The 22,626-nt window shown below is 39.8% G+C and overlaps 1 protein-coding gene across 4 annotated transcripts in view; it reads left to right on the top strand.

Moving 5' to 3' along the window:
* Positions 1-22,626, top strand: part of LDB3 (LIM domain binding 3) — a 117,921-nt gene that overhangs the window by 16,724 nt on the left and 78,571 nt on the right. For all 4 annotated transcript variants that reach the window (XM_026851798.1, XM_026851800.1, XM_026851799.1 and 1 more), the window contains exon 3: positions 17,215-17,366. In XM_026851798.1, the coding sequence (XP_026707599.1) occupies positions 17,215-17,366 (152 nt within the window). The remainder of the gene's footprint in view (positions 1-17,214; positions 17,367-22,626) is intronic.

Genomic DNA, 22,626 nt, shown 5'->3' with positions numbered 1-22,626 from the left:
CCAGGAGTAACTTGTGAAAATGAAAACTAGATACTGTTGCACTATTGCTCGGGTATTAGGGGAGGAATAATCAACATCTTTGTAGAGTGACATTGCAAAGGCCAAATCTGCTAGAAGCTGCAGAAAAAGGTCTTGTAGGAGAAGCTTTGTGGCACAGATTACAGCCACGTTGACTGCTTCCAAATCATTGTGAGCAGTGGAGGAGCAGGGGCATGCCTATGGATGTGTGTCAGCAGGGAGGTACAGCTGTGGCTAACAAGGAGGGGCTTTTCATCCCCGATTTGTTGGAGTGAGTTGGTCAGTCTGGGTTGGGGATGTATAAAGTCAGTAGATGCAGAGAGATCCTCTGATTGGTAAAAGCTGTTGTCTTCTGCGGCACTTTGTACCTGAAGGACTAGAAGTATATTGATTATCAACATCCTGAGGTGCTGGGAATTGGTGCAAAAATTCAAGATAAAGTTTTTACCAAGAGGGCGTTAGCAAGAATGTGAAGTAAATGTAAAATGGTTTACATTTTGTAAAATAGATGCAAATATATTTTCTACATAGACACTGTAGCAGAAATGTATCCCTTAAATCTCAAATACGTTTTAATACTTTGGCCTTGCTTTCACCAAGAGGTTACACTTCAGTGAGTTTTCCCTTAGAGCTGCCAAAATGTTCAATGACAGGTACCTTGATGGTCATAAAGTACAAACAACCGTTGCCATGACAAGGCAGGATTTCTCCAAATTCAGTTAGCTTTGACTCATGTTATACCCCGAAGGCTCCGCTCTTCCAACACATTCACAACATATGCTCTTTTAAAATCCATCAGACAATCCTGCCCTCTCTCTATACCCTATGTTCTGAAGTCAAAGCAAATCTATGTTCTACTTGTGGCACCTGCTGCGGCACATAGTTCAGCTACTTTAGGGTAGTACTAAGCATACCACCATACTTAAAGTCCTGTCAACATAGCTGTGATAAAGACCCTTTGGAAAATGTATAGCTTCACCCTAAAATAATCATTTATCATAACTCATAAGGGAGAATTAATTGGCATTTAGTACTTGTAATAATTTGGATTAGTGCCCTTTTTGAAACGGGGCCATGTATGTAAGTACAGGCGTGATAGAACAGGAATATTTTAATTTTTGACAATTTCTGTTACAAATAAACTCCACTTTAAAAAAAATACCTAAGAGAGTCAATATATTAGCAAGCGCTGTTGCACTCAATACTCAAGTCAGGCTTTGGAAACATCAGTCTGTGTTACTAAATACTGAAAATACTATCACAGTTTAAACTACAAGTTTATAACAAAAAAAGATTAAACCTTTTTCCTTTACTAATATCAACACAGTTCAAATGATGGGTTAAGAAAATGATGGTTTTTTACTATCCGCTATGGAAATACGTGTGCTATGACCTGACAAATACTTTGTAGTTTATGCAAAAACATCCTGATCCTTCAAACTCTTTGGCATGTTACATATTCTGGCTGGATTTGAGTGGTCGCTTCCTACACATGGATGACGCTTTCCAGTTGATTGTTTTATCTGCTACATAAAGCTAGAAAGGGAAAGAAAAGATGTCTTAAGGGGCAGGGGGGAAGTTACTTTCTTAGTATTAACTTATGTTAACCTCAGAAGTTTCTGTGGTCACCCTTTCTTACCACTGAGGTGAGCGTACAACTCTGAAATCTGAAATCCAAATCTAATCTCTCCTAAATCCATTATAAATATCTTGTTTGGGGGTTTTTATGGGGGGGTGATGGTGGTGTTTGGTTTGGGCTTTTTTTTTGTTAATGGATCTCCATGCTTCATAGGTTTGTCATAACAAGGAGTTGCTTATAAAACTACAAATAAATGTAGATGGATTGTTTTGATCCTGTACATCATTCTTCTGACTTTCTGCCACTAACATGGGCTTGTCTGCATTCTGCCAACATGGGCGTCTTCAAACTTTAATGTCTGTGATTTAGGCTTATATGTCATTCAAAAGATTGCAGAGATTGTATGCTTTGACTGCTCATATACTGGAGCAGAAAAAACCTGTCTGGTACAAAGAGGAAGGTGCTACACTTTGGCTTTGCAAGACAGCAAGTTACATGTGAGTCCCGCCAGCTCTCTCTTGTGAAATGAGCTTGCTGTGGCCTTGGCCTTAGTCATTAGAGAGGTGTTCTCAAATGCAAACATGAGATGGATTTACAAATTGTTACTTTTGATGAAAGCAGGGAGGTTGCTCTTCAGAACAGGAGGAAATGGGGACATGAGCACCAGGCTGCCCACAATTAGTTTTACATCCATACTCATAAACCCAACAAACATTAACATAAAACTGTAGAGAGAATAGAAGAGCTTTTAGAACCCTATTGTAAATTAAAGGTATGCTTTCCAAACGTTATTTGTGAAGAAATCCTTGATATTCTGCCTGAGGTGAAGATGCAGACTGATTCATCATTGCCAGGCAGCTATGCAGTCAGTCGTAGTGCTACAGAGCAACTGAAATACTTGCCTTTGCACTGATGAGAATAATTTCATGCTAAGGAATGGGGAATTGGGACCATAATATTTTTGCTGTGCTAAAGCTTTATTTCTAATGTGTTGACAGACAGGACAGAAAAATAAAATCCCAAGAGACAGAAGTTCTCTGGTCCTCCCAGCGAACAGGCTGGGGTCACAGGAAGAATGTGCACAGTGGAATTAATTTCCTTCATGAGATTCCTTGACTCACTCTCTTCCACAACAGCCTGATTCACACCTTACTTGGGGAAGGTACTTGTAATCGTGCTGTTTCAAAAGCTGTTAATCTTAAAGCGGTTCTGTTCTTTGAAGGATTGAACTACTTTTGATATTCAGACTTTTATCTCCATTCTGTTGGGGTTTTTTGTTTGTTGGTTTGTTTTTGTGGGGTTTTTTTTGTTTTGTTTTTTTTTTTTTTTCCCCTGAGGGCTGATTATCAGTGTACCTAGCAATACAAGCACAAGACTTTCTAATTACACACTGATATAGCATAAACAGTGCACGGCCTTCTTATCAGTCTTTACATAAGATGGTCATGACTCTGTGTCATATCTGAGTTGCAGCCAGCAAAAGCTCAGCCCGACAGCCTAGTGCTTCTTCCCTCTGGACTATCACATTGCACATTCTTACAGGGTCATGCATGATAAAAAAGGATAAGGGGTGTCCAGAGAGACGTGACCTATACCTTATTGTCTCTGGAGCTTTTACCTCGGCACTATCACTGCAGATCTCTTCACAGATGCTAGAATTATTGCCTAGACTACAGAGCAGAGCAGCATACAGCTTGAAATCCATGCTTTCATGTCAGTTCTGTTTGTCTGGGGTATTCACACAGAGCAGCAGAGTTAGATGAGATGATGTTAGATGTCTTGAAGTGTAGCGTGAAGACAGTGCCTTGTTCTTCTCTGACATAGGCAGAATAGTGTAAAATAAATTTGTTCTTATGTATGTTTCTCCTTTTTTCTATTTGTATTTTTATTAAGAACTCATTTTAATACCTGGATGGTTTCTTTCTATGTGTCTTCTGTATCATTTGCCCAAAATACTGCTTGATGTCTTGTTTGTCACCCTATGAAACACGTAGATTCTTTATTTGCAATACTTATATTACCCCAAGGTACAGGGCCAGGGATAGTCTGCGCCCCATTATGCTAGGCACTGTACATATGTGGAAGAGAGACATCAATGCCTTGCTGTTTAAAACCAGAGAATTTCCTCAGATTTTTGGTGTGTCTCTTCATCAGAAAAGACAGATAGCCAGATTAATCTAAGCTTACTTTTACATTTTCTCTTGGGTGGTTGATGCATATAGCTTTAATGTCAGCTACTGTTTATGCTTCATATTTCCTTCTGCAGCCTCAGAATTGTCTCCAATCTGATAATAAAATTTTGCTGGTAAAATGCTATTTCCAGCAGTGAATCAATGTTAAGGCTGAATAATAGGAGTCTTTTTCTGGTTCTGACTTTGGATAGCTGTTGAAGAATAGCATCATTATGAAATTATTGCTTTCTAGATATAGAATTGGAAGTTAATGTCACTGTGGGGAGTTGAAATTACTTTTACTTGAATGTATGCTGGACTGGGTATGACCCAGAAGAGTCATTGGTGTGATCTGGAATTTTGAAGGAGCTATTTTCTGAGGATTTTATGTAGGAGATACACAGGATATGGAAGCAGAAGGTAGAGGGTGAATTTTTTTCAGTCCTGGGAATTACACAAAAAGGCAGAGGGAAGGCCATTCAGGAGAAAATGCCTGTCACCAGTTGAGATAACCAGGTGGACATAATCTGTGGTACTATTTAAAATGTTTGGTAAAAGTTTGGGAGCATATTTGGCCTTTATTAGTCGGTTACATGTAAAATGCCTATGTTGCTCCCATATCATATACGTATGTAATCTTACAGTCTCTTGAAGAGCTGTATAATTCTATAAATAGAAGACCCATCCTAGGATAAAGAGAGATTATTAATACAGCTCCATTTGGCACTTCTGTCTGCCCCAGGAATCTCCCCAGCTGCCCAGTAACCATCCAAGCATTCTTAATTTTCATTTATTTCCGCTTCTTGATATCTGAAGTAAAAGCCTCCTGTTGTTAAATAGGTGCATATTCACTTGGAGAAATGTTTTGTGTTGCCATTGCAGTTGGCATAGTCTTAATGTGGAGCACATCAAAGTTCCTTTGCTGACAGTCTCTAAATATTTTCTCTGCAAACATGATTCATAAGACTGAGCCGTGCTATTGAGCAAGATGCTGTCAGAGAAGGAAGGATATAAAAAAAGGAAACAGATGAAAAATCAAATCTAGGGAGAGTGGGAGCCAGTGCTCCACTAAGTAATCTCCTGATTTAAGAGGGTTTAGAGAAACTTGGCCAAGATCAAACTGACAACATATTAAAACTGCAAAATGCCTACAGAGTTTGTTTGCACGTGGGTGCACAGCTCTGAAAAGTATTACTGTAAATATAACTGCCTAGAACAGAGAACCTTCATAATTCCATCAGTATAATTGTGGCTGGATCTGAGATCTGCATGTTGGTATTAGGGAGTACATCAATCTTTAAAGACATTTTTGCTTTATGCAGTCCAAAATGTCACTTTAATTTAGCCATTCAGACGCTTGCCTGATGACAGCATAGAGTGATGAAGCTCACTGTTTTTCAGTTTAGCTAAATCCTTATTTGAAATCCAGGTGGAGGGTTAACTTTTTTCTATGTGATCCTTTCATTCCTCATTTGTATGGGGCAAATAACAGGTTTACCAGCAACAGAAATCCCAGTTAAAGTAACTGTCATTTTTTTTGTCATCCGCACAATCATTTAGAAATTCTTTTGGTGCCAGGTGAAGGAAGACAGTCAAACTGGGCACAAGAAGGCAGACCACCTTAGACTTTCTGAAATTCTTTCTCGGTCAGACAACAACTTCCCTGCTGCCTCTTCCAAACCAATTATTTTGACATGCTCCACTGCAGAAGTTAATGTCTAACACAGCCAAGGAAAACACTGTTAAGCTAAATTCTGAACTTGATTGCATTCCTTCCATGGACTTAAATAGATGTCCTGTGAACATTTATTCCATAACAAAATATGCAATCAGATTATCATAATTAGTGTATTTACCCTGGACCAGGAAGGGAAAATTCCTAATTTGAACATGCAGAATTTTTAAAGTCATTGTAGCTAGGTGTGTAGCTCATTAGAACCTCTGCTTCCAGTGCTTCTGAGAAAAATGTCTGCAGTTATCAAGGAAGGAATGAAAGATAAAAGTGCAGCTTTGAAATGGAAGCGAAGAACCCTGCAGAATAATTCTGTTACGCCCAAGCTACGTGTGAGTTACACCGGTTGATGATCCATAAGGACCTGTGCTCTGAATCAAGGATGAATTAATATCTTAAACTAAGTATCAGAAACACATTCATCTAGATAGAGCTTAGCTAAATATACCAAGCAGCCTAATGATGATTTTCACACATTATTCATGCACCTAACCTTTGTTACCTAGGCGTGTTTATTAGATAGGAATGTGCAAGCCACATGTGAAAATCTACCCTAAGCTCCTAAACCACTGATCATGCTGCCAGACTGGTAGAGATCTTTATGATTCACTGATACTTTCATCCCAAGTATAATTAACTACCTGAAAGAGCTAGGAATGTACAGAGGAGTGAGAGTTGGAGGTGTTTATGTAGACAGCAAGCTACTTGAAACACTCTACTAAAACCTGCATGCTCTTGAAGAATAATCCTGCCTTAGTTGGTGCTGTTTACACCAGTGAATGGTGAATGCCAAATCTAGGGGAGATAAAAAAGGAGAGAAGCAGAGTACCCAAAAAGGAATTGGCAGAAACATCGCTCTCTGGGTTAAGAGGTAGAAGTATCACTAACCAGCAGTATTAGTATCATGGGCAAATCTGCTGACTGTGTTCTGCAGGGGCCTTTTGGTTACACAGAACGTGTTCATTCGCAGCTGATGGTTGCTCACTTTGCTATCTGTGATTAAAACAATGGATATTTTTCATTGGACCCTCTGGAATGCAGTACAAAGTAAAGATGAATTTATTAAGATGGGATACCTCTTTCTTAGCATTCCCAGTGCAGAGTGAAAGCTCTCTAACCCTCAGCTGTTGATCACCAGGGTGAGCAGCTCAGGAGGTGAAAGGCTGTCCTCAGTAGCATGTTAACTGGATAGGAAATACTGATCAGGCTTCTCTAACCACTTTAATACCTTCTTTCAAGTGCCAGTTACCAGTCATAGTCTTTGCACATCGAAATCCCCCTCCACACACACATGTGCTGGGTAACTCCTCGGGGAATTCAAAACCTGTCATCAGAGACAACAGATCAGCTTGTCCATAAGGGAGTGCTCCTCCGAGCACCTAAAAGACTGGTGGGTGAATGTTGACAAAGTAGTCAGTACACTGATATTACTGCCAGCAAGGGGTCCAAATGTCATCCTTGTCACAGTAATAACTAATTTGTTCTGTGAATGTCAAAAAGTTTCTGTTTTCCTATTGTGGAAGTAGTTCTGTGTGTTTAATAGTGAATACTGGGAATATGCTGCTGAGTGGGATGGTCAGGTAAACATGCTTTACCATTTTAGAGAACTCTAGAGGGACTGGGATTTTGAATAAATAATTTTCCTGCTGCAAAAAAAATAAACCCTCGGTTGCTTATCCAGAGATAATTGAGCCTGCTTGAACTATGCACTCTGCTGAATTAGGACTCATGAATTCACAAACTCCTGCCATCATCCGGAATGGAAATTCCCCAAGAACATCTTTCCTTGTAGTGGCTGGGAATTTTTGAGTTAAGTTTCAGCCCAAAACTTGGACATAAAAATAGAAGATGTCGTGTGTTGAAGGTGAGGGGCATTGTTTGGATCTTCAAACACAGGTCAGTTCAGATGAAGTGCCATTCACTGTAGGCAGATTAATATTAACTAGCTGAGGTCATTAATTTCTTAAAGCTCTTTCTAAATAACCTGCTTCTAAATCAGTGTATGGCTTCTCAAATTTATGGGACGTTCTTGTTAAAACCTGGATCTCAGTGCACCCTTCTTGATGTTGTGTTTTCTTAACTTAGTCTTGTCAGTTGTACCTTTCAGGATGTGTTGGCTCATAAATGATGTTTAATGAAGACTTTCTTTAAATTTTCAGAATATAGCTTTTTTGTCTTTTGTGTAATGATTTGTAAAAGATTTTTACTTCATATTCTCCCTAGGAAGTAGTGCAGGTTGGGAAGGGAGATAATGAAGCAGTACTCTGTGGGGAAAGAAGACTATCCACAGGTTACCTGTGTGTATAGCACACCCAGCTGATCTGACTTCTTTCTGACCAGAAATTAGACAAGCTTGTGAGCCCTGTATTCATGTAGGAGCCACTCTGTTGGGTTTTACTTGGCAACCTGTTTCATCACAAGCTTGATGGTTCGTAGGGGAGAGAAGTCAAGTAGGTAAACTGTTATGGTTACCAAATCTCCCCATGTTGAATTTAGTAGTTGGACAAAAATCACTGTCTTTCTCAATAAATGGTACTTTCTCCATCTTACTCATTTGATTTTTTTTAATTGAGTCTAGAATAGCCTTTAGCTACAGACAGTACCAGTATGTTAAAACATTTCATTTCTATTATTGCATTTTGTCTGTAAAAAGGAAACCACTCTAAAGTCACATAAAAATTTGTTATTGTAGAGCTATGGAAAGTAATATATGGGAAAAAAGCAAAACGTCACATTTTGAAAACTTTTCAGCTTAATACTTCTGTGTGCCCAGAAGCCACTGAGATGTGTGGGAAGGTACTCAGCTACGTTTATGCAACAGAGCTGATGGATATAAAATTCACTTAGAGGGATGCTTTTACCTTGAGAAAACCATATATGTCACTTGTACTTGTCAAATAAAATCTGGGGGTTTTTTATTATACTCTGCAAGCTTTAAGTGGGAACTTTTTGAACATTGCTGTACCCACCACTTTAATGGATTAAAACACCCCAAACCACCATTGGCATCATCCTTGTCCTCAGCAATAGCCACATCCCTCCTCAGTCAAGATAAAGCAGCAGTAAACCAAGATGCTTCCTTTTTAAAAATTCAGATTGTGTTGCTTTTAATTACTATTTGTCAGTCCTCACAATCTTGCTATGTAAAAAGTTTTCCCTTTTAGATTTGAGATTATCAATATGTTAAATTGTTTCCTGTAAAACAAATGTGGTTCCTGGGGCTTCACAAGGGAAGTGGCATCTCTGTGGTCGATTGAAAAGATAGGAAAACACAGCTTAAGCTATTGCATCTTAAGAGGGAGAAGAAATACCCTCAGTCTCTACAACTTCCCTTGCTTCCTGAAACATCCAGCAGCTAATGCACCCATTAAATCTGTAAAGATTGTATTTTACCTGCTACGTGTTAAAATTTCGAAGGATCCTGCTGGGATACCTGACAGGATGTCATGTTATACACTAAACAGGATACAGCAATTACAGAAGAAATTTTCATTGCACTTTCTCGGGGGAACTTTGCTTCTGTTCTTTTTTATTCACTTGGATCTTGAAAGGAATTCTTCACTCTCTGAAGTTTGAAGCCTGTGCTTTTGTTTATTCTCTCACAGAGCGTAGGTGAATACTACAGGTACAAAACAGTTACTCTAGTGGCTAAGGAGAGTGTTTAATGAGTAATTGATGCTGTGTGGTGGATGGTTAATGCTAGGCCATCCAATTGAAACAGATGCACACTGGGCAATGTGGCCTCTTAAAACCTGAGACACGAAAGTAATGGCATGGTACTGAGTGTAGTTTCTGAAAATTGAGTTTTGATTAAACATCTCTGTGGACATGTGCTACATCTCATCTCCTTTCATACAGATGCCTTTCTGTGTGTATAGTACCATTCTAGCATCTGTAGGGAAAGCAAGGAGTTGAATACTACATACTTCTGGTTTAGAGACAGGACTGCTATTTTCTGTGTCAAACTGGCAGCTCATGTTTTAGTAATCAGAGGAAGAATTACTCCCCTGGTATTCTGGTGGCCAGAAACAAAAAGAACTCAATAAACAAATGTACATTTAAAGAAGAGTTAAATGTAAGCCTGTTCAATATAAGTACCCTAATTTACAAACACACAGGAGCAGAAGAGTCACTTCTACATCAGTAAAATCTGTGCTGGAACCTCAGGACTTACTCAAAGCCAAAGCTGGTTTAAGTTGCTTAGTGTCAGAAGTGACTGCCAAACTAAAACTGTCAGTATTGTCTCAAATGCCCTTTTAGTCAGGCCTTATTGTTGCTGAACCAATCAGGAGCCCTTCAAAGTCATAAGGCATTGTAGTCTTGGTTATATACAATGCTTTAAGCAGAATGAACTTGAAAAAAAAAAAAGCTTACCATAGTGGCCAATAGCTAAAGACATAAACCCCTCAATTTATTGCTAATGCTTGTAGGGGGAGACAAACTGTGTTGTGCATGAGGAGGTCAAAAAACTACACAAAATGTAGAATTCAAGAAGGTGATAGCTGTGAAATGTGAAAGGCCATATTGATAACGGAGAAACATCCCACCTTATAAAACTGCCTTAAAAGGAATTAAAATTTGAAAAAGAGAAAAAGGTGAACCTTTGAAGAAACTTGGCAGTTCTGGCCGTGCAAGCACTTACAAGCTGCGTGTGCCTTTGCTTCGGGGAGTTGCCGTGTGGAAGCAGAGCGAGCTGCTCGCACACTTGGGGCTGCCAGAATATGAAGGATCAGTACCTCAGTGATATTCTCAGTTTTGATTTTCATTAAGGTTATTAAACTCTTTGATACCAGAGAAGAGCTTACTTGTTCCTTAAAAACCGTTGTCATAACAAAACAGTCAACATTTATTATAACATGACTCACCTCTGCTTCCATTTCATTTCTGCAAGACGCATAGCTCGTGCTACCTTGGCACAGGACGTGATGCTGACTGAGAATAGACTGAGTAGATCTAACAGCTATTTTTAGATGAAGGTTAGGAGAAGAGAGATTACTATTACTCATACCATACAAGATCTAGAGGGCTGCATAGTCTCCTAGCTATGCCAGCATATCCTATTAAAAAGCCACATCCACATTTTTACTGTCATCTCTATAGTTGGTGTACATAAGCAAGTCATGCTTCTGACAGGCTAAGCTGCAAACCCCAAAATACTTCTTTTTTTTTTTAATTTAACAAAGGACTGAAAATTTTTCAATCAGATAATATGTAGTTGAGACAGGGAACAGAATGATCTTCTTTCCAACCAAGAACAGGAGCATTCATGCTCAAACAATCCTCCAAAGCCTTACCTAGGGCAATCCCCTAAGCACTGACTATATGCTTCCTTTCATTTCCCAGCTGAAAATCTTTTAGATTTGGCTTATTTTCATTACCTGGGACTATTTCGCTTGGCAAGAAGGGCTAACTGTCTGTCTTCTTCCTTGAAGAGCCTATATATTGTGCATAAACAGCAGCCTCATAAAGGCATTGAGGAGAAGGAACATTTCTGGTGTTAGTTATGGTGGTCTCCTTCCAGCATGACCTGGCATACCCAGACTGAGGTAAGCTGGATAGCTCAAGTGCTCTTGGACAGTTTTCAGCACAGGGTGTCCTGAATTATAAGTACTTGACTGGCTGTCCCACAAAATCTCTGTGGCTCTCTGCCATCTGAGAGAGGTAGATTAAAGCTATTTTGGTGTTCTCACATGTATTGTAATCTCCCTTCCTACCTACAGATGTAGCATGGCCTGAGAGGCCACTTCAGAGTGTCTCTGCAGCTTGCCAGCTCAGCTCTGTTTAATATAAATGGAAGCTCTTCAAGGTGTCAGTGGCATATTTTGCAGATGCCATGAGTGTTCATTTAAGGCCAGTTGTGTTGTATCATTAAAAAAGGAAAGAAAAAAAAAAAAAGGCCTGTAAAAAAAAGTAGTAAAATCAAAACAATGAGACATATTCTCCAGGCAAATGTAACTGCAAAAAGAGAATTTTCTTTAGGCTTGGTTAGGGATACGTGCAAGGACTTTAATTTTCAGTTTCCTCCAGTCCTCTGTCTTTATGTTTAATCAGTTTTGCACAGCTCTCCTATCTGACACTCAAAGGTATCAAAGGCAGTGGGATGCTTGCTCTGTGGTGTAGGATATCTAGGCTGTTTCTTTCTTTGTTTCTGTTTTATGCCTTCTGGCAATACACTGAATGAAATGGTGAATTTCTGCCTGACAACTTACCCTAGTGGGTTTATTCCTTTTCTTGCTGTTTTTTCTTGTCCAGAATTGTCTTCTATTTTCTAAGAAAAACCATGCTTTTTCTCTTTGGAGCTGTTACACCTTTACTGTGGCGACAGGGCTGGAAAGCAACTCATTTAGGAAATAATAATATAAATTCCCTCAATTAACTTGCTCACAATGGGGGAGGAACAATTGTCTTCAGTCCATAGAGAACTACTTGGATTCATATGGGCATTTGCCAGTTCAGTGTGGCTGTTCCATGGTGGGATTTCAACGAATGTCTCTACTCATTTCAGTAGGTCATGCTCCTCTGTGTGAAGTGAAGTTTTGCTGCCATTGCCTGGCGTTATGAGCCTCAGTACTTAGAAAGCCTCTGAAGGTTTGTTAGAAGCATCTACACAAAAGCCCACTTGCAAAAATTTAACAGAGGGAGAATTAAATGCCATTTTCTCCATAATGGAAACATGTTTTCTAGAGATCCTTAGTGTCTGTCCATTCCTTTTTTTTTGTAAGAGTATGTTCTGGCACCCGATAGCTTATGTCCTGTCTCTGATTTCTATAGCTTTTCTGATTACGGAAAGGAACACTTTCTTTTAATATTTTATTCTATTCCAGAGATCCTGAAGAGGAGAGGACATTCATTCCTAGGGCTTTAGAATATTTCTAGTGCTAGTGAATACTTGATTCTCTGAAAAGTTGTTCTTAAATGAAAAGCATAAAATATAACTTGCTGATTTGGGGGTTGGGGTCAGGAACAGCTCAAGTCCTGGAAAAAGAAGAGGCCCTGACTGACACTGTCGGCACATTAACAACTTCTCAGCTGTACCGGCCTCCCTATGTATTTTTGTCTGCCTTGTGAATTAGGAGTTCCTTGGGGTAGGAAAACTGTGTCCATCCATCTGTTTCTGTAAGTATTCTCGTTAGTATTTTAACACTCAACCACTCAGATGCTGCCTGATCCCTCTCTCTACCCATTTGGAGTGTAGCTGAGGGGCTTGGATGGGAACACATGCTGTTCTCAAGGTGGTGCAGCAGCTGCGCTCCATCCGCTGCCTCCCAGAGCTCCTCCTAAGTAGTATTTACTCTGAACCCAGCGCAGACTTAATTTTTAGGGCACAGCTGTTGCTGTCGTGCTATATATTCCCCCGGTTTATAGATCTGCTCACAACAGAGTGCAGTAAGAATTCTCTGCAGCGCATTGAAAGCAACATGTGATACTTCCAGGCTGCCTGCTTACTTTAAGCTGGGGATATTGGAAGTCAGGTGTCTGCCGTGTAGGAAATTTGTGAGGGCTGAAAGTTTACATCTCTGAAGCAGCAAGTGTTCCTCTGCTTTCTGAGAGGTAAAAGATGCTTGGCTGCTCAAGATGAGGTCTGTGCTGGGGCTTGAGGCCCTAAAGAAATACTGTAAAAATTAAACCTGTCAGTGGTACCCTGGATTGGATGTTGGAAATCAATTGACAGAAATACCTGTAACCTTGAATCTCTCGTGAACGTATCACTGTAGCCTTAAATAAAGTCATTTGCTACACCTAGTGTCTGGAAGCTGTGTTGTAATCCAGCACATCTGAGTTAAGACTATTACGAAGGTTTTCTGAAATAGTTCTGTCTAGATCTTGTCCAGAGATGTTTTAAGAAAAAAACCCTCAGTGATCAAATTGGGAAATGCATATTTGGCTTAGAGAGTACTAGGAGAGTACTTTTGTTAGTAGAAGAGGCTGAGATAAGAGCAAACTAGAATTTTACTATGTAGAGAGATCTGGATTTGCAGTCTAATTCCAAGGGTTAATTAACATTCACCCTTCATTGAAAACATATTTTTAAAAAACCTTTTTCAATAGAAAATATTCCCTAAAGATTTTACAAAGACACAGTGAGATCTTCTCTGTTTGTGATTATCTTTAATAAATTTTTAGTAGATCAGAGATGAATTTTCAAAGGAAAATACCAACAGATAAACACTTTGCATTCCATTCCTTTCTGCTGGATCTCGGAAAATGGGAACAAGATAATCTTGAATGTGCCCTGACACATGGGATCTGGCTGCCCTATATCTCCATCTGTACACTGGTATTTTGTCCCCAACAATTAGTGACTGTTCTCAGTGTTTGCTGTAAATGCATGCTGTGGGTTCGCTTGGAAGGATCACAAAGAAGCCTGTTATCTTCTAACTAAAATAGGTATAATTTTGTACTTTGAATATTTTATACAGATTATACATCAAGACTTCAATAATGCCTTCCTACATAAAGCTCTACAGAAACAAATAATCTACATAGCATGCTCTTAGCCAGTGGGAAGCCTCGGTGAAGAAGTCTTTCCAGATACTAGTTATGGGTCTGAATTACAGATATAATAAACTACATCCCTCTTTTATACTTGTGAGTCTTGTTGTCTGTGAAGGTAGGATAAGCTGAATTGCAGAGGCAGAGTGACATCACTGGAGTGCTGGCCCCTGACACGGGGTTTGGGAAGGGAGACGTGTATGAAGGATTCCAGCCCAGAATTTGTTACCGTTATACTTAGCTGAAGAACTGACTATAAATCCTTTTCATTTTCTTTTCAAACAGAGGAAGACTGGCTGGTAGGCCATGATTTCCTCATCCTTCACCGTGTGATTTTCCTGTAGTTCTTTGCTTCAGAAAGAGTGTTCCAATGACTATAGTTAGAAATCCATATAAATCATAAATTCAGAGTTACACAGGACCCTGTTTGATAGATTCTTCTGATGAATATTCATTTCATTTAGGTAGTGTTTTCTAAAAATGTTAGGCAGAAAATATCCCACTAGAGTAAATGAAATCATGTCACTACTTACAACCATCCCTTCCCTCTAAGTATGACTCTAATTCTAGGACAGTTGTAGTTACCTGCTGTATCTTTATTTTAAGATAAAACATTTAAATTTAGGGATGTAAAAAGCAGAAATCGGAGAAACTGAGAGGGAAGTCAGTATGTTACAGCTATCTAAACTAGTCCCAGGTCTAGATTTCTTCATCCTGTCTGTGGAAGCTCTGCTTCTCTGGCCTTATTTTGTTTGAAGCATCACTGGGCAGTGGAAGAAGAGATGTAGGTGTTAAACCCGAACTCCCAAATTAGAGCAGACATTTGGCTTCCAGGGTTGATGTTCAAAAACTAGTCTTTGTTTTTGATGAACAAAAGGGGGAGTTCCCAGCGTTTGGAACCGCCTGTCTGGAGCCTGGAAGTGTCAGCATCACACAGTGTTTTGTGGCAAGAACTTGTGTGGCTCATGAGGAGGTACAATGTGGTATCTTAGAAAAGTGATATGTGAAGACTGTTTATTTAAAAGCTCTTTATCAAGAAGGTTCAAGCCTTGGTGTCTACGTGACTAGCGAACAGTTTGTTAATAGAGAAAAGGGATAAATTTAGAAGGACAGAAGTGTGCTTCTTGGTAAAGTCAAGTCTTAACTGACTGATTTATCTGAGTTTGGCTTTTGTTCACATTTTGCCTTTTCCTGACTTCTTACTTTATTGTAGATTCTGTTTTTTGACATATCTGGGGGACTGTGCAGTGTGTGGTCTTTCAGTAACTGTGCAAGTCCATGTGGGTATGCAGATAACCCATGTTCTGTATAGACTTCTGGATTCCGTGTGCTTTGCATAATGCGAGTCAATGAAATGCATAGGAGCTAAGTTTGTATAATAGCTTATAATAAGAATCTTTTGTTTCTACTAATTTCTTTCTATGAGGGTGCATTAGAATGCAGGACAAAACTCCATTGAAACTACGACCTCTCATTTCCTTAACACCAGAAAAATACATCAGAGGATGGCTCTGCCATTATCGGTCAGCTCCACTGTGCATGAGTGCATTGTATCCGTGGCTGTCCTTCTCTCAGGGAACATCTCACTGCTTTTATCTCTAATGAAAAGGTGTAGAAAGCCATCTCTTCCAGTCAGATCAGTCCTGGGATGTTATTTACAGTGCCTAGTTGCAAAGTAATCTCTCTATTTAAGCAGAATGTCTGAGTATCCAGGGTGCAGTCTTCTAGCACCCTGATACTAGAGCTCGTGTTCGAGTAAATTCATGACTCTCATTGCCGGACTACACTGTCAATTAGACTGCCAGCCTCAATACTGACTGGAAAAGGTTTTTTTCCTTTTTTCTTCTTTGCCTTTGCCAGTGGAAGAGCACAAACAAGCAGTCTGGGGAATTGTTTTGGAAGGACTGCTTTGGTTTGAGTATGTGCATATTTTTAAGTGTTTTGAGGTCGTATTGTGGAAGGCAGGTTAAGGAGTTTCACTTCACACTTGATGAGGAGAAGTGTTTGGATTTGTGCTGGGTTTTGGTTTCCTTAGGAATTTAAGTTTCAACCTGACTGAACAGAGGAAACCTGGCTCATAATCAGACACATCTTTCTTTTATGTTCACTGTGCTGAAGGAACAAAGTTTTTGACTGCAGCCTTTGTTGCAGTATTTTAATTACCTTCGTCTTTTCTCAGAAGTGAGGGATGTAAGGAAGGGAGTACCTAAAAGTAAAGAGCAAAGACGTATTGCTTGTGTCTGTACCCTTGAAGTACTGAGTGCTGAAAGCAGAGGACAACTCTGGTGCGCTCACTAAAATTTGTCTGGCTGATGGTATGTGAAGGCTCTTCTGATTTAGTTGGAGTTCCCTAACGGCGTCAGGTTTCATAGTAGCTGTTCTGTATCAATGACATACAGATGCAAGCTGAGAGGGCTGTGTAAAATTGGGGTCAGGATACTGTCCATTTGGAGAAGATGCAGTTCACAAGGCGTCTGGAGCTAACACAATGTGATGCCATAACAAATGATCGGAGTTTCTGAACTGTTCCCTCAGTAGTTGAGTTTCTGGTTGAAGCATTGTGTCTTCTGTTTCTAAAAGTGCTGGCCTGTCTTTGGATTGTCAGGTACAACAGGTTGATGAGGTCATCTCGGGTATGTAGTAATCAGTCTTGGTAATGGAGCTATAGCTGTATGTGGGTAAGGTTAAGCAGAATGATTTCCTATAAAGCTTGCTATAAAAGAAGCAAAGCATATCCAAGGCCTCTCACACACATTAATTTTCTGTCCATTCAATATAACAAATTAATTTGGGAAAAATGGCTTTTAGGAGGAAAACTACAATAAAATCATGCACTGTATAGTGGTTCATTAGTTTTCCACTTCTGAGTAATGTCTCTATGTACTACTCCAATATAAATAGGGATAATTATCCCCTTGAGGAGGAGATAATATGTGGTAAGGGAACCACTACATTGGGCTTAACCTCTCAAAATAGAAGTAATGACAAGTAGATATCCTGGACCTTTGCAGAAATGTGAATTAACTTTTCACTTGTTTAATTTCCATAAATTTTGTTGTTTCACCCATACAATAATAGATACAGCTGGTGTTGTACCTATTATTGTATTCATTGCTCTATGTATTCCTCACTATATTTCTGGGTGAGTTCTTTATAAGTGCTTTTTGTACAGAATGACTTACCCTGATATGGCTTTTTTTTTTTTTTCTTTTCCCACACAGATCACCCCGGGCAGCAAGGCAGCACAGTCACAGATGAACCAAGGGGACCTTGTGGTAGCCATTGATGGTGTCAACACTGACAGCATGACCCATTTAGAGGCCCAGAACAAGATCAAGTCAGCCAGCCACAACTTGAGCCTCACTCTTCAGAAGTATGTTGATATGTTAAAGGCTTTGCATTCCAAACTGCATCCTATAAAACCTGTGACTAAGGAATGTTAGTGATATTATGAATATATGTATGCTGTCTTTAAGAAGATTTATGTGGTTCTAGATTATTTTGTATTTGAAAGTTAAGGAAAATCCTTTCTGATAATTTATTTTAGAAAGTCTGTCTGCTTTTCTATTAGATCCTTCTCTTTGTACATTGAGAGAAATTTTTTCTTACTGTGCTTGGGCTTGTTGTGCTTTTGGAGTTGTTTCTGAATATTGGGCCTGAAGAGTGGTCCAGTGGCTGCCTCCATGGCCCAGGATTTAAGACTACCAACCATCACCTATGTTTCCACACAGAGGAAGGGTTCCCAAATCTGTGACTAACAAAACCAGATTGTCCTAATACATATCACAGATGCAAGTCAATTAAAACAATAACTTTGATCAAGTGTTGGCAGGGATATTTCATGTGAGTAATTGTTGCGCTTTTGTTCTTGCCGACCTCTAGATTACAACACCAGCAGCTCTAGTGTCCACGTTAAAAAAAAAAACAAAACTGTTTTACAGCATCCAGGACATCTTGCTTATTGTTTAATGATTGAAGTAATTATTAATTTTTCTTAAAGTATTTTCAGACTGCTAAAGATTTATTTATTGTGGTAGACATTATTCTTTGTCCACATAACTCTAGTGGAAGTATCATTTTTTGATTTCTTGCTCTGTTGTTTCTTTTATTTTTTTTTTAAGGCTTGCCTTGTCTCTTGGTTTCAAAATAATAGTATGTGATACAGGTAATCAACTTAATGTGGATAATGAACTGCCAAATGACTGTAATGCTGTGTTCAACTCTGGGGCCCCCAACATAGGGGCATGCAGCAGTGAAACTGAAGTGTTCCATTGCTATGGAAAAACAAAGCTAGTTTCCATAAAGAACATAGAGATGGGCACACTCACTTATCTAATTTGCATAAAAGTGTGGAAACACTGGAAATCCTTTCAAATGGAGAAGGCGTCTATGTACGTTAGGAAATTGACTGTTGTGGTGGGAAAACGTAAGCTCTAAATTTTGATGGGTTTGGACATTTATGGGAAGCAATCACGTGGCTCTACAGAATATGTTTCAAGGTCATGGAAAGCCTTACCAGGCAATCTGTGCCTTAGTTTTGCTGTTGAAGCACTGGAAGTAGAAGTGAACTTGCTTGTGTAGTCTATAAGGTCATGGAAGGAAGCAGTGAAGAACATAAAATCTAGACATAAATGCTCTGAGACAGAAAGCTTTTTATTTTTCTAATGGCTCTTGGCTCTCAAGAGCGATGGCCTTTCCTTTTATTGATACTGGCCATGAAGGTTTCATGAGCCTTGTTTATAACCTGACAGATCAGACAGTGTTTGCTGCTACTCACTTTTATTATCACACTTAAGTTCCCTGTGGGGCTTCTTTATCAGGGTGGGGAAATGGTTATTTTTTATTTGTCTGTCAAGAAAAGCTGTACATGGTGTCAGCACTGGTGCAGGACATCAAATCGCGAGACATCCGACGTAGTAGAAGGGAAGCATTAAGAATGCTCACTCATACTTGCTTGCCTAAACAATGAGAACCTGCACTTCTATGACTGTACAAACCTAGTTTTTCTTCAAGTAATCCATCTGCACTGTCAAGTTACGCTGTCATAGCTCTTCAGTGAATATTTAGTGTGCTGTGCTGGCCTGAGTGGAATTCTCAGGCATGGAGATCCCATTACGCCTTCAGGGCTTGGTGGATGTCAAGGTTTTTTACGGACAGCTTCCTTCCCTAAACCCCCTGTTAAATTTTGTTTTTATCACCTCACCCAGGCTATTTTCATAGGAAACCGCAAAATTAGAATGGAGGTCTTGCCAGCTGTGCCAGAGGTTTGATCAGGCAGCCAGAATTTGTCTTGTTGCTGGCTTGAATGAACTGCTGCATTTTCTGACTGCTCATTTTCAATGTCTGGCTGCCTAGTTCTCCAGAGCCTGCAGCATGCCTCCCTCTGCTGCTTTTGGGAAGTTAAAGGATGCAGCAGGCAAGTGGCTGGCAGTTGAAGTATTTGGACCATTCCTGAAGAAAGAGACGTGATCCAGTGGCGTGGAAAGGTATGGGACTCTGCAGAGCAGCTCTGCTTCCTTCGCTTCTGAAGACAAAATACATCTGGGAGGTGAATTCTCTTGCTGAAGAAGAGAGCAGCAGTGAGGGGAGAAGAAAATAAATTTCTTTGGCACTATGCACTATTACCCAGCAGAGCTCCATGAGGTGTGATAGTATCCAGGCAAACAAGGCTGACACTCTAAAACATGAAGTACTTCTATAGATGCAGCTCAGTCCTTAGAAAAGCACATTGCTCTCGGTAGATGGAGGGGGGATTGGTGCTGGTTCTGCTAGACAGTGCTATGGAAGGCTGTGGTCATACTCTGTAGTGATCTGGGTTGTGGTGGAAAAAGACATTACTTTGCTTTTAATCTTTTTGTGACCTCCTGGAGTTCAGTTCTCAATCATTTTTCAGTATCAATTTCTAATCAGTTACTTGAGCTACACAGCTGCCCCCAGGCATTTTAGTCCTGGGCCAAAGCTCATCTTTAACTGGCTGGCTGTTGCACAGATACTAGGCCATAAACTTATTGTCCTACAGTAATCAGTTCCCAGGTGAAAAACGAAATGCATGCAAAATCTATTTTTATTTCCCGCAAGCAGGTTTCTTTTTTAAATTCACAGTAAACGCGGCGCACGAGAGCGCGGTATTATTTGTCAGCAGGTTTCACTGGAGCATCCACGACGTTCATTTGATCTTAACTCAAGCAATCTGATCAGGCTCCTTGGAAAGGATTCACCAAATGTCCTGGCTTAGTTTTGGAAAGTGCTGTAACATGAGTGCCCCTCATTCTGCTGGCACAAACATTCCTGTGACACTCGAAGACTCCTGCCTTGGTGTCACCCTGTGCTGCTGGAGAGGAGCAGGGGAGGTGCAGCCTTGGTGCCTGGCGTGCACTGACACAGCCTCCCCCTCCCAGGGCATCCCAGTGATCGTTCACTTTCAGACAGTCACAAGTGACTGTCTTTTGCAGGAAAATCGTGAGCTAAATAATCTTCTCTAGTGAAAGAGAAAGTGTCAGAGGCAAAGCTACGAGAGACTTATAGTAAATATTTAAGCTTTCCTTTTTTTTTGTGCAGCACCAAAAGATGGCTGATCCTGCAGTATTTATTTCAGGCCTACTATAAATAAAGGATGTGGTGACAGCAAACTGCAAGCAAGGGGAATTCAGTGGTTATTGTAAACTGCTTTCTTTTATCTGAAGCTGTGAATAGTAACCAATTCTGTGCATGTTTTAGGTCTGCTGATGGGCACATTTTAAATCAGAACCAGATTTAGGCTATGTTTATGCTCAGAAGAATTAGAAGAGGGTATCTATCCCAGTTGAAGAGCAAATTAAATCTATATAAACAGTATTGATGAAAGCACGGTCTGAAATACTGGTACTCAGACTATACTGTAGAAACATTTCGTAAAAGCATTGTAGGAGATGATCAGTAAAAACAAATAGAAAATGAAAACACGTATTTGGAATATTTTCCCTTCTTTAAATGATTCTATTACATTCATCAGACTAAGAATGTTTTCATTCAGGGACTGCTTACATACTAGAGGTAGAATCTGAGCCCATATCAATGTGACTTTTTTTTTTTTTTTTTTTTTTTTTTTTTTTGAAAGGAACACTAATGCTATGCTAGTGATAACTTGCTAGTGTATGTGTTCAGCATTGTGAATATATCTCCTGAAATCCATTCCTGGAATGACTTTTAAGTTTTTCCCTGGCTGTTCCTGCCTTTGACTGCAGCCTTAAAGCCATGGAAGCTGAATGCCCAGTACCAAATGCCTGCTCCTTGGATGAGGCAGCAGCAGCACCTTTACACCCAGGAGTCCCACCTGGGACTCGAGAGCTAGCATAGTAGCACTTAAAAGTTTGGGAGACAAGGTCCACAACAGATTCCAGTAAGGATCTCTGAATTACTGGATGTGGAAGCAAATGGTTGTGGCCATGTCAGATTGGATTAAGGAGATGAATACCTGCTTCCTGTCAGAAAGCAGTATTTAATAACCTGGCCTTAAGTGTTGACAAAGATGTGCCATTTGCATTTGATAACTTTTCACTAGAAATGATGGACTCATCATATTTTCAACTACAAATATGCTCATACTGTCATGGAAATGTAGCCTGAGGTTAGATGACACCTAAAAAAAATAATAATCAAATAGTATAAAAAGAAAATTAAAAATGAAGCTCTGTCCTTTAATCTGTTCCGTTGAGTTCTACACCAATTATATTTAAATATTCCAATACGATTCTCAGTGGGATTTAAAGGTTAAAATAAGGAAATGCTGGCTAAATATCAGAAAGAAATAAATTCAAAGCTGGTGCAATGCTAGATATTCCATGTGGCGTTCACTAGAATAATTATGACCTAGGCTGGACCAGTACTGAGCTCTGTGACCATGTGAACACTCAGTGTTGGAGCCCTCCAGGATTCACTCGGGGAGCACCTTAGTCTGTAGGTAACTGCGTGCACCCGTACTCAGGAGAGGTATTGCAAAGCCTCCCGTGGAAAGATAAGGAAAGCAGAGTAGTCAAACAGCTGCTTACATGCTTTGCTGAATCACAGTGTTTATAAATTCAAAATTTTAAGCAGATCAGCAGGAGGAGAGGAACACTAATGGTTGCATGTGACATGTGATACTAGTGAGTTAATTTTTTAGACATGTGACTCTAAACCTTTTGAGAACCATCTGCCTCCGGTAGCCAAGGTTTCCTCCCCAAATTTCTGATGATGCCGTGTGCTCAAAGCATTAAAAAAGGCACGACTTACTAGTGGATTAAGGAAGCTACCAGGTATTACTGTGAGCTGAGAGGTGGGCCTCCCTCACGCCTTGCAAAATAGAGGTGAATCCCACTGGATGCCCAGTTGTGTACCTGAGCAGGTACAGCAGGATAGCAGGATTTGTTAAGAGATATCAGGTTAGCATTCTGATAGAGCTGTGAGTTACTCTTTTTGAGTAGCAATGTTTAATGCTGTTAAAATTAATGAGCAGCTTTTTCCATATAAAATAAAATATCAATGTCAGTCACTGCAATAAATATAAATATATTCCTTGCATGAGCAGTTTAATTGAGTGGACTGCTATTGACACTCACTGCATAAAGTGTCCTTGTTGGCTTTAGAAAAGAGCCTGGAAACTGGATATATGCCAA

This window comes from Athene cunicularia (assembly GCF_003259725.1).
Source record: "Athene cunicularia isolate RWA chromosome 6 unlocalized genomic scaffold, athCun1 chr6_part2, whole genome shotgun sequence".
Lineage (NCBI taxonomy): Eukaryota > Metazoa > Chordata > Aves > Strigiformes > Strigidae > Athene > Athene cunicularia.
The sequence above is the reverse complement of the archived record's forward strand: the minus strand, read 5'-3'. Positions and strand labels throughout refer to the sequence as shown.